The sequence below is a fragment of the Haliotis rufescens genome, unplaced genomic scaffold, assembly GCF_023055435.1.
Source record: "Haliotis rufescens isolate VD_foot unplaced genomic scaffold, xgHalRufe1.0.p SCAF_11, whole genome shotgun sequence".
Lineage (NCBI taxonomy): Eukaryota > Metazoa > Mollusca > Gastropoda > Lepetellida > Haliotidae > Haliotis > Haliotis rufescens.
In genome coordinates, this window is record NW_025963791.1 from 43,046,306 (window position 1) to 43,059,651 (window position 13,346).

Sequence of the window (13,346 nt, forward strand, 5' to 3'; positions counted from 1 at the left end):
GTGGCTGTTGAGGACGGCATGATCGATGGTGTGATCCTAGACAATCAAAACAAAAACACAGCCAAGAAAACTTTGTTCGATTTGAAACTGTTCGATAACTTTCTAAAAGTCCAAAACAAAATTCGCCAAATGCATGAAATCCCCCCAAACGAACTAGACACACTTCTCTTCAAGTTTTTCATCAGTGTTCGAACAACAAATGGGGAAAACCATGAAACAAATAGTCTCAGGGGTTTTCAGAGCAGTATCGAACGATCACTAAAACAAAGGGGGTATGGCTATTCACTCACGTCATCTTTAGAATTTTCACGATCACGGGAAGTATTAAAGGGGAGAAAAATTGAACTAAAGAAAGAAGGGCGTAGCAACTTACCAAGGAGAGCCGACCCGATTGGTGGAGAAGAGATCAAGTCCCAGTGGCAATCCAGAACCATTGGAATCAGTAATCCATTGAGCATAATAAACTGTCTATGGCTCTACAACACAATCCTTTTTGGATTAAGAGGTTTCAGTGATGACTACAACATGTGTTACGGGGACATCACATTGCATGTTGATGGAGACGATCACGAATATCTTGAACTGTCCATGAGACAAGAAAAGAATAGGTCCGGTGAGAATCCTCGTGATTGTCGCGACGTAAGGCCCAACATGTGGTCTAATGTTGCTGATCCCTCTCGGTGCCCTGTGCAGGTGTATAAGTTGTATGCCTCCACGCGTCCACTCGACTTCTGTCGAGATAGTGACACCGGCTAATGCATCCACACTGACTTCTCCTCCGCGAGACATTCTTCATGTTTGATTTGAAACTATATATAAGTGAAGTTACACCAGAGATATCATCAGATTACACAGAATCGTTGTTGTTACCGTTATTCAAGTTTCAATTATTCTGCAAAAGTCTGTTCAAGTATTTTGTTTAAAACAATCCGAGGAGCCTTTTTCCCAGAGAAGAAATATATATGGTTGTTTATTTTGGTTCACAGTAACTTCACACGGCTATGGAAAACATGTACCACTACGCACGATCCATACGTAAGATTTCGACAAGCTACTGATGTTAATGTTAATGCAATTAACACTGACGATATACTCTAGCCTACTGCAGCTGGTATATGTATTACACAAAAACAGTTCCTGTCTGTGAGATAACACAGTCAATATACTCTAGCCTACTGCAGCTGGTATATGTATTACACAAAAACTGTTCCTGTCTATGAGATAACACTGTCAATATACTCTAGCGTACTGCAGCTGGTATACGTTTAAAACAGAAACAGTTCTTGTCTATGAGATAACTCTGTCACTATACTTTAGCGTACGGTAGCTGGTATACGTTTAACACAGTAGCACTTCCTGTCAAATGAGATAACACAGTAAATATACTTTAACGTACAGCTGGTGGTATATTGATAACACAGTAACAGTCCATGTCTGTGTAATACAACTGTCAATATACTCTAGCGTACTGCAGCTGGTATATGTATAACACAGTAACAGTCCATGTCTATGTAATACAACTGTCAATATACTCTAGCGTACTGCAACTGGTATATGTATAAAACAGTAACAGTTCATGTCTATGTAATACCAGTGTCAATATACTCCAGCATAATGCAGCTGATACATGTTTAACTCAGTAACAGTTCCTGTCTATGAGATAACACTGTCAACATACTTTAGCGTAGTGCAGCTAATATATGTTTAACACAGTAACATTTCCTGTCTATGTGATGACACTGTCAATATACTTTAGCGTAGTGCAGCTGGTATGTGTTTAACACAGTAACAGTTCCTGTCTATGTGATGACACTGTCAACATACTTTAGCGTAGTGCAGCTGGTATGTGTTTAACACAGTAACAGTTCCTGTCTATGTGATGACACTGTCAATATACTTTGGCGTAGTGCAGCGTAGTGCAGCTGGTATGTGTTTAACACAGTAACAGTTCCTGTCTATGTGATGACACTGTCAGCATACTTTAGCGTAGTGCAGCTGGTATGTGTTTAACACAGTAACAGTTCCTGTCTATGTGATGACACTGTCAATATACACTAGCGTAGTGCAGCTGGTATGTGTTTAACACAGTAACAGTTCCTGTCTATGTGATGACACTGTCAACATACTTTAGCGTAGTGCAGCTGGTATGTGTTTAACACAGTAACAGTTCCTGTCTATGTGATGACACTGTCAACATACTTTAGCGTAGTGCAGCTGGTATGTGTTTAACACAGTAACAGTTCCTGTCTATGTGATGACACTGTCAACATACTTTAGCGTAGTGCAGCTGGTATGTGTTTAATACAGTAACATTTCCTGTCTATGTGATGACACTGTCAACATACTTTGGCGTAGTGCAGCTGGTATGTGTTTAACACAGTAACAGTTCCTGTCTATGTGATGACACTGTCAATATACACTAGCGTAGTGCAGCTAATATATGTTTAACACAGTAACAGTTCCTGTCTATGTGATGACACTGTCAATATACTTTAGCGTAGTGCAGCTGGTATGTGTTTAACACAGTAACATTTCCTGTCTATGTGATGACACTGTCAATATACTTTAGCGTAGTGCAGCTGGTATGTGTTTAACACAGCAGTAACAGTTCCTGTCTATGTGATGACACTGTCAATATACTTTGGCGTAGTGCAGCTGGTATGTGTTTAACACAGTAACATTTCCTGTCTATGTGATGACACTGTCAATATACTTTAGCGTAGTGCAGCTGGTATGTGTTTAACACAGCAGTAACAGTTCCTGTCTATGTGATGACACTGTCAATATACTTTAGCGTAGTGCAGCTGGTATGTGTTTAACACAGCAGTAACAGTTCCTGTCTATGTGATGACACTGTCAATATACTTTGGCGTAGTGCAGCTGGTATGTGTTTAACACAGTAACAGTTCCTGTCTATGTGATGACACTGTCAATATACTTTAGCGTACTGCATATGGTATATGTTCAAAGCAGTAACAGTTCCCGTCTAAGAGATAACACTGACAATAGACTCTAGTTCACGGCAGCCTGTATACGTTTAACACAGTAACAGTCCATATCTATGAGATAACACTGTCAATATACTCTAGCGTACTGCAGCTGGTATATGTATAAGACAGTGACAGTTCATGTCATGTCGTGGTGACAACACTGCATCAATTGTTGAATGAACATTTCTTACACAAATCTTTCAGTTGTATAATGTTGTACTGCCTTAGATATAGCTTCATTTTCTGTAACAACGTGATCTGCATTGCCGTATAACAGTAGGTGTACATCAACAGGCATGTTATGAACAACATTCTTAAGGCTGTTAAACATAATTTCGCGCGGATGACTAAACAATGTACATTCCATGAGATAACGATATGCATTTTCACATGTATTTGAACATGAACAGTTCGGGTGATCTTTTATATCAATTCTATATAAATTATAATTCAATTGACTGCACATGTATCTCATTTTTGTGTGTAAGATGTTATATTTTTTTTTTCCATAAGCGAAGTACGCAGGTGACGTGGGGTGGTGCTTTTGTCAAGAAATTTTAAAACAAAAAATCGGATAACGGAATAGAGTTCCACAATCGGCTAGACGATGCGTAACAGGATTTACACGAATGTCTTAGTCTTGTGAGATGCACACTGATGTTTTCAGAATTTCTGAGACTGTATGAGGTTTTTTTGCAACAACGGTTTTGGGTAGAATATCTGTTAGATAGGAAGGGGCCATGTTAAGATTAATTCTGAAGAAAAGACAAAGTTTACATTTCTTTCTACGCTCAACTAAGGGTTCGTAATATAATGAATGCCTGGGGGCATATTTAGGTAGACCATTTACAATGCGTGCAGCTTCTAATTGTAATTGTTCTAATTTCTTACTGTGTCCTTCGATGCAACCATCCCATACCTCACATGCGTATTCAAAGTGTGGTCTTATGAACATTTTATATATACTGTTAATAGTATTTCTGTGAAATAGGTGTATGAGTTTTCTCATTGAATAAATCATCTTGGAAGTTGTTTTAATTATGGTATCTTTCTGACAAGACCATTTGCCACTGGCTTCAAGTATAACACCCAAGTGCTCTTGACTATTTACAAGGCTGATTTCTTTCCCGTTGATTAATATAGTTTTAGACCGCCATTGTTGTATTTGCGAGAGAATAGAACAGATTTAGTCTTTTCGGGATTGTAAGTTATCAGCCAAAGTTTCGGCCATTCACTAAAGATTGCTAAATTTGGGCTTAAGGAACGGTTCAGTACACTGTTATCATTGGATGACATGCCAATCGATGTATCGTCGGCAAACAGTCTTGTCATACAGTCTGATTTATCAGCAATGTCATTTACATAAACAATAAAGAGTAAAGGACCATGCACGGACCCCTGTGGCACGCCAGCCTTCAAATGTCTTGGTTTGGATATTTCCCCATTCACAAATACGCTTTGGCTACGATTACTTATGTAACTGGTAACCCATTTCAACAATTGGCCTTTTATACCATACCTCTCAAATGTATACACAAGCCCAGTGTGCCATACACGATCAAAGACGTTTGATACATCACAAAATACAAAACAATAGATTTCTTTGTTATCTAACGCTGTACAAATTTGGTGATAAAGTTCTATTAGTTGATGGACAGTTGAGTGACCAGCCTGGAACCCAGATTGGTACTTATGCAACAATTTGTTCTCATGAAAGAAATTATATAAATGTTTGAACACAACTCTCCTAAACAATTTTCCCAAACAGCTAATGAGTGATATCGGTCTATAATTAGAAATGATAGTGTGATCACCTTTCTTAAATAATGGCATAACGTTTGCTTTTTTTCCACACTGATGGAAATATACTTGATTATAGTGACATTACTTTCACATATAGCAACACGTCCACCAAGTGAATACCTTCAAATACGGGAACACTTCAACACAGTGGAAACCTCCACATACAGGAATACTTCCATCCAGTGATTACCTTCACATATAGGACACTTCCATCAAGTGATTACCTTCACAAACAGGAATACTTCCATCCAGTGATCACCTTCACATACAGGAATACTTCCATCCAGTGATTACCTTCACATATAGGACACTTCCATCAAGTGATTACCTTCACAAACAGGAATACTTCCATCCAGTGATCACCTTCACATACAGGAACACTTCCATCAAGTGATTACCTTCACATATAGGACACTTCCATCCAGTGATTACCTTCACATATAGGACACTTCCATCAAGTGATTACCTTCACAAACAGGAATACTTCCATCCAGTGATCACCTTCACATACAGGAACACTTCCATCAAGTGATTACCTTCACATACAGGAACACTTCCATCAAGTGATTACCTTCACATACAGGAACACTTCCATCAAGTGATTACCTTCACATACAGGAACACTTCCATCAAGTGATTACCTTCACATACAGGAACACTTCCATCAAGTGATTACCTTCACATCCAGGAACACTTCCATCAAGTGATTACCTTCACATATAGGACACTTCCACCAAGTGATTACCTTCACATACAGGAACACTTCCATCAAGTGATCACCTTCACATACAGGAACACTTCCATCAAGTGATTACCTTCACATACAGGAACACTTCCATCAAGTGATTACCTTCACATACAGGAACACTTCCATCAAGTGATTACCTTCACATATAGGACACTTCCACCCAGTGATTACCTTCACATACAGGAACACTTCCACTCAGTGATTACCTTCACATACAGGAACACTTCCAACCAGTGATTACCTTCACATACAGGAACACTTCCACTCAGTGATTACCTTCACATACAGGAACACTTCCAACCAGTGATTACCTTCACATACAGGAACACTTCCACCCAGTGAATACCTTCACATACAGGAACACTTCCACTCAGTGATTACCTTCACATACAGGAACACTTCCAACCAGTGATTACCTTCACATACAGGAACACTTCCACCCAGTGATTACCTTCACATACAGGGACACTTCCATCAAGTGATTACCTTCACATACAGGAACACTTCCTCTCAGTGATTACCTTCACATACAGGAACACTTCCTCTCAGTGATTACCTTCACATACAGGAACACTTCCAACCAGTGATTACCTTCACATACAGGAACACTTCCACTCAGTGATTACCTTCACATCCAGGAACACTTCCAACCAGTGATTACCTTCACATCCAGGAACACTTCCACTCAGTGATTACCTTCACAAACAGGAACACTTCCTTCCTGTGATTACCTTCACATACAGGAACACTTCCACTCAGTGATTACCTTCACATACAGGAACACTTCCACTCAGTGATCACCTTCACATACAGGAACACTTCCACTCAGTGATTACCTTCACATACAGGAACACTTCCACTCAGTGATTACCTTCACATACAGGAACACTTCCACTCAGTGATTACCTTCACATACAGGAACACTTCCACTCAATGATCACCTTCACATACAGGAACACTGCCACTCAGTGATTACCTTCACAAACAGGAACACTTCCACTCCAGGATGCCGACCTGGTGGCGTTTGAGTAGACACAGGTACGGTTGTCAGCAGGATCAGGTGTGAATCCAGGTCTTGTGCACCTGTAAGCCACAATCTTCTCCTGCTCGTAGCTGTCAAACATCTGCTCCGATCCCCCGGGGGTGCCTGGATCCGGGCACTTCGCAGCTGATAAATCAAATAAGACAATCAGATGCATTGTGCCTAGGTAAGAACTACTGGATCTCGGGGGACACTTTTAGCCCCATGCGTATTCCACTAATGAACAATCACGAAAACATATACGAATCAGGCAGTTAGAAATATAATAGACCACGACTGCTCACTAAAAAACAGATTTTTTAACTTGTACAGGTTTATTTTTATCCCAAGATATTTGCAATTTTTATAAAGAACTCATAACGCCAACACCAGAGAAACAAATTTGTCTGAATTCCATAGGTATGATTGTGTATGACTATATTCATTTAGGCATCAGTAGGGAGAACTTACCTTTGCAGGTGAGATTACCAAACCCCCACCGACCGTTTTGCAAACACCTCACAGTGTTGTTATTGTCAGTCGATATTCCTGATGCTGTCGCCCCTGTACTGCAGCTGAACTCAAAGGATTTCCCGAACGTTGATCCTATCGTAGCTACGTCTGGTTTCCGAAATCCAGCGATGTCTTCCACAGGTCCACAGTCAACAACTGAAACATGAATAAACATGCATACATGTATTTTTTCACGTTTTCTTTCGAGAGAACTATCCCCTTGACATGATCGAAGCCAAATGTTGACTTGAACTGCTCTCACCACTAAGAGGGCAAGATATTCAGTGATTTGCGACCACATGATGTCCTTGTCATTACTTCACTGTAATTTCCGAGCACTTGATGTCATTGTCATTACTTCACTGTAATTTCCGAACACTTGATGTCATTGTCATTACTTCACTGTTATTTCCGAGCACTTGATGTCATTGTCATTACTTCACTGTAATTTCCGAGCACTTGATGTCATTGTCATTACTTCACTGTTATTTCCGAGCACTTGATGTCATTGTCATTACTTCACTGTAATTTCCGAGCACTTGATGTCATTGTCATTACTTCACTGTAATTTCCGAGCACTTGATGTCATTGTCATTACTTCACTGTAATTTCGGAACACTTGATGTCATTGTCATTACTTCACTGTAATTTCGGAACACTTGATGTCATTGTCATTACTTCACTGTAATTTCGGAACACTTGATGTCATTGTCATTACTTCACTGTAATTTCGGAACACTTGGTGTCATCACCATCACTTCACAATTATTCGCGTGAACAGGTTCTTAATTAATTTCCACTTTCATCTCAGTATTTAGCTGTATACAAATATACGAAATCCTTCCAAAATCATCACATATCCGTGTTAAACGTTCATTTTAGGATTCCGACTATATCATAAGCATGTATTTATGAATCACTATGAAATACAGTGAAGATAGCAGAGAGCTTTACTTGATGTTAGAGCTTACGTGTTGTAAACAACACGTAAGTGAGTTGGTGAATGAGTTCGGTTTTACGCAGCTTTTTAGCAATATTACAGCAATATCACGGCGGGTGGCACCAGAAATAGGCTTCACACATTGTACCCATGTCGGGAATCTTCGGCGGGACGACAGAACGCTTTTACCACTAGGCTAACCCCCACTTCCCCCTCCCAGTTTGTAAATAATTTAGTGATCAAAAGCATGGGGCACTATCCACTTGGCCAGGGTACAATCAAAAGTACCATCAGTGAATTACATTACTACCTGGATAGGCTAGAGTGAATGAGTGAGTGAGTGCGTAGAGTTTTACGCCGCTTTTAGCAGTTTTACGCCGCTTTTAGCAATATTCCAGCGGGAATATCAGAAATGGACTTCACACATTGTATCCATGCCGGGAATCGAACCCAGGTCCCCGGCGTGAAGAGCGAACGCTTTAACCACTAGGCTACCCGACCGTCCCAAACAACTTTAAGAGCAACTGTAGTATGACGCTCTCTCGAACCTTCCTAGAAAGAACATGATCGATTGTATCTTAAATCTGGTGATCTGTAGACGCCAAAGGCTGAAACCGACATGTCTCGGTTGATGATTGCAAAAAAGATCTGTAATGGTTGCATCACAGAACATACGGGGTTTATAAATCCTGAGCCTCATATTGAAACACTTGACCTAAAAACATTAAAATGATTTGCTGCAAAGACAATCCCCTTCCATATTTATGTACTTTTGCCAACGATATAAGAGCTACTGTATCCCCAGTTTCGTAGAAGACCTTCTCTTGGCTATCCATACACGTTCTCAACAGCTGCTATGACCTCATCGCTGGATCAGGAGAATAAGGTGCGTGCGTGAGGAGTTCAAAGCCACCCTCGTAGATTGTGCACAGGTTCTGATGGAAGAGCACATTTCTTTTCAGTTTCCTACGTCTTAATTTCACACTTGTCTCAAATGTGCAGCATAGTATGCTCCGTTTATAGTCTGGTCTTTTGGAAGATGGTCCACTACGAAGACACTGGAGGCCAGTTGATGGTACAGTCTTTGCCTCCTTTGGTGGTGGTTATGTCAAATGTTTCCACTGCTTTGTTTGTTGGTGGTGGTGAACCCAGGTTTCATCCACAGTCACAAATCGTTGCGAGAACCTACCTGGATCAGCTTCACAAACAGAGATAGATAGATTATCACGGGGCAAATTGTGCCTGTTGCTTTGGAACCCAGTGTGCTTATACTTGTTTCTGTGCCAAAGTTGATGTGATTATACAATATATTTTCTCATGGGAAATGCCTATTGGACTAACAATATGACGGGTCATTCGCCAGTCGGTCATCACGACATTATGGATTCTCGGGATCTGGTGTTGCTGACGTCACAGGCCTACCAGGACGGGGTCGTCTCCATTGCTCCACTCTTACCGTTGGCATAGGAAGGGGCATCCTTTCTTAGTGTTGTACTTATCATTTCATGGAAGGATTTTGGTGTTAAGCCCTTTATCTGCTAGTATTTGGTCACTGCCGTGCCTCAACTTTGTCCAATTGCCAAAGGTTACAGACAACCGCCGATTTCACTGACGTTTCGCAGCAAAAACATATACTATACTCCATCCCACCTGAACAGATAGGTGAGTCACCTTGTAAGGTATATGGGTTCTTCTCACTGTAATGCTATATCTCACCTGGGCAGATAGGTGAGTCGCCTTGTAAGGTATAATTCTTCGTCTTGCTGTCATAAGCACAGTAGAGGGTCTTGTTGAAGGTGGAGTCATCCTCCTTCCTACACTCTACAACCACCTTCTCCTTGAACGCCACTGTAGTATTCGGATGAATGCGAACAACCCTCTTCTTCTGGACGTCAGTTCCCTGTTTTGTCTGTTCTGGACATGTGGTAGCTGTGAGGATGAGAGGAGAAACAGATATACAGTATCACATTGCTGATGTAAGGATATTGTCTACCGTCTATAAAGGCTGAACTGTTCAGGGAAACATTATTTTCAGATAATATAATTAGTTTTTTAGAAAAAGAGGCAATGATGACTGATATTAATTGTACCATTCTCTTTCTTATATTGTCGCCTATTGTCATGGATCACAAACATGGACTGATCAAGGATTGTGAATATTTACGTTTGCTAAGATCGTGATAGACTTATCATTATTAAACTGTTTAGAAAATATGTTATATTCTTAACAGTATTGTCTACTGTAAGAGAAAAAGGCGCATGTGTATCTATACTCACACGCAAAAGAAACGCAAGTAGAGTATGCAGTATACATGTTATTTATTTTCAACAGTAAAGACAAGAAAAACTAATAGGGCAAGATTGACAAAAATTTGACTTAAGACACTTTGATAGATTAAAAGGCAGTTGACATAATTGTTTTTTTCAAATGTTAAGGGCTTACACAGTTTCGGGTCAATACCCAAAATGTCAGTCAATGCCTGGTGTGACCACCATTAGCATTGATCACTGCCACACATCTCCTGTACATTGAGTGGATCAGACGATTTGTGAAGGCCCTAGGGATCCTCCTGCACACATCCAGAGCAGCTGCGCGTAGTTCATCGGCAGTAGTAGGGACTGGGTGCACATTGTGCAGACGCCTTTGAACCTCATCCCCCAAGTGTTCGATGGGGTTCGGTTCAGGGCTGAGGGCTGGCCACGGTAGAACACGGATATTGTGTTGTTGCAGAAAGGCCATGGTAGCTCTGGCAACATGGGGACGAGCGTTGAACTGCTGGAAATGTGTTGTTGATGTTGTGCAAAAAATGGAACAACGTGGGGTCTGATCACGTGTCCCCGACCTTGACCAACATTCAGCAAGCACATAGGTCCAAGTCTCGCATTAAGTCCAATCCCTGCCTATATCATGACACTAGGTCCACCCCATGGATCCCTTTCCACAACGTTTCTGTAAGCGAAACGATCACCTCGACGCCGCCAAATTCTGACTCTTCCGTCTGCATGGGAGACACAAAAGAGACTTTCATCACACGCCTGCACTCACGATGACTCCAGTTGTGACGACCCTGTGCCCACTGAAATCGTGCTTGTCGATGCCGTTGTTGGAGAGCAGGACGGCGTGCTGGTCGGCGACATCTGAGGTTGTTGGAACGGAGACGTCAGATCACAGTGTCCCGGCTAATGTGTCGAATATGTGTTCCTGTGGTCTGTCGAGAACTTTCACTTGCAGTTAGGAACGGATGTCGCTGGTGTTGACGGGTAATCTGCCGATCTTGTCGAGGTGTGGTGACCCTAGGACGACCGCTCCGAGGAAGGTCATCTGTGGTCTGTGTAGCATTGTATCGATGCAGGAGACGGTAAATTGTGGTTACGGGCAATGACGGGCAACATCTTAGACAGACTCCCCAGCTTCCAAACGTCCGATAGCCTGGTTTCTCTGAATTTGAGTTAGGCGTGGCATTGTTGACCAAGGAGTGGTAGGTACAAGAATCGGCCACAGTTTTATACCCATTACAGTCCGTGACAGTTCGTGCATTTTCGATTTCGCGAGAAATGGGTGCATGATACCAACATATTCACTGAAATGGTGCGTTTTGGCGATTCGTTTCTTATGATGCGTTTTTACTCGTAGCTTCCAAAATGCAACAAAAAATATTGATAACACCATCTGGCTTTACTACATGCTAAAACTCGCATCAGTTTATGGTTTCGTGTGTGTTACCTATTTGCTTAAAACTACTTGCGTTTCTTTTGCATGTGAAGATATAGAATTTGGCAAAAATTAATGGCTAATCTATATAATAGTAAGTCGTGTGGTAAACTGTAGTTTTAGGGGTACATCAGCTGTTATCAAATCTAATAATACATTTCAGGAATGGTAGACCTATTTCCATAGTATATATAACTATGAATCTGATTATATTAATATTTTCGGATATTGTACTCACAATATTGACTCATTTAATGCAGAAATTTTGGATTCCTCTATCTCAAGATAAAATTAAAAATAGTTTGAATTAGCTCAAGTTAAAAAATCAACAGGATATGATAATGTAATTGCCGAGTTCTTGAAACATTCAACGTAATTGACGAGTTCTTGAAACATTCACAAAAATGTTCTGTTGCCTTTTCTCACATTTACATTCAACAGGTTGTTCGATAGAGGTGGTTTCCCTACATCTTGGTCTGTTGGTTTGATTGTCCCATCACATAAAAAAGGAGATTTACAAATAACCATGGAGACGTATACTTAAGCAGGCTTAATATATCGGTCTTGAATACAAGACTAAACCTTTGGTGTGGTGTTTATGAAAAAGTTTTAGAATCACAGGCTGGTTTTCGCCATAGTTATGCTGCCGTGGATAATGCAATTATATTGCAGAATGTAATTCATCGCCTTTTGGGGAAGAAAGAGGGCGTTTATTCCTCTTTTGTTGACTTGTCTGGTGCATTCGATGTGGTTAATAGTTCTAAATTATGGTGCGCCCTAGAACAGAAAGGAGTCTCCCCAAAAATGTTACACTGTCTTAAGGCTATTTATGAATCAGTTAAATAATGTTTAAAAGTTGATGGTCTTTTTCCGGAGTCCGTCAGGGAAGTGTATTGAGTCCCTTTTTGTTTTCAGTATTTATAAATGATTTGGCCGACACACTAGAAAGTTTCTGTTGTTCGGGTACATCCTGATTTATGCCATCTTTATTGTTATTTGCCGATGATGTGGTTTGTATATCTGATTCTGGAACAGGTCTTCAAAGACGCATTACAGGAATACTGTAATAAAAAAAATCTTTGAGTTAATCTAGATATATGTAAATTGTTGTTTTAATGAAATTAGGTGTCCTTCCTCGTGGGAGATGTGGTATTTTAGGAAAACTCTTATTAGATGTTTTGCCTGGTATAAATATTTAAACATAACCTTCTATAGAAATATATCTTGGAATAACTACTTAGTCATATTTTCCAACCATGTCATTATTTGGTATTTTAAGAAGTTTCACAAAACTTAAACCTATGCCATTTGATGTTTTCTTCAATGATTTTGATGGCATAGTCCATCCAATTCTGGTGCAACGTGCTGGGTCATGGGACATGGGTATCGATTGTAATTTAAAACTAGAAATTGTTAATATGGTCTTTTCTTTGTGTTAAAATGTCCAAAGATACCCAATTTACATTTATTCTTATAAACGTCGTATTAAATATTGCAGTGTGCCGTTGCCAGGAATATTTTATTTAGTGGTTTGCAATCATGCGCTAGTTTCAGAACGTTCGTCTACGTTTATCTGTTGCAACAGAGACATTGGTTTCGTGGGTTCCCCACATTGGTTT

The 13,346-nt window shown here is 40.3% G+C and overlaps 1 protein-coding gene across 1 annotated transcript in view; it reads right to left on the bottom strand.

Moving 5' to 3' along the window:
- Positions 1-13,346, bottom strand: part of LOC124121087 — a 175,968-nt gene that overhangs the window by 118,923 nt on the left and 43,699 nt on the right. The window contains exons 20-22 of the mRNA XM_048392794.1: positions 9,732-9,944; positions 7,034-7,231; positions 6,518-6,709 (exon numbers count right to left, since the gene is read on the bottom strand). Coding sequence (XP_048248751.1) covers positions 6,518-6,709; positions 7,034-7,231; positions 9,732-9,944 — 603 coding nt within the window. The remainder of the gene's footprint in view (positions 1-6,517; positions 6,710-7,033; positions 7,232-9,731; positions 9,945-13,346) is intronic.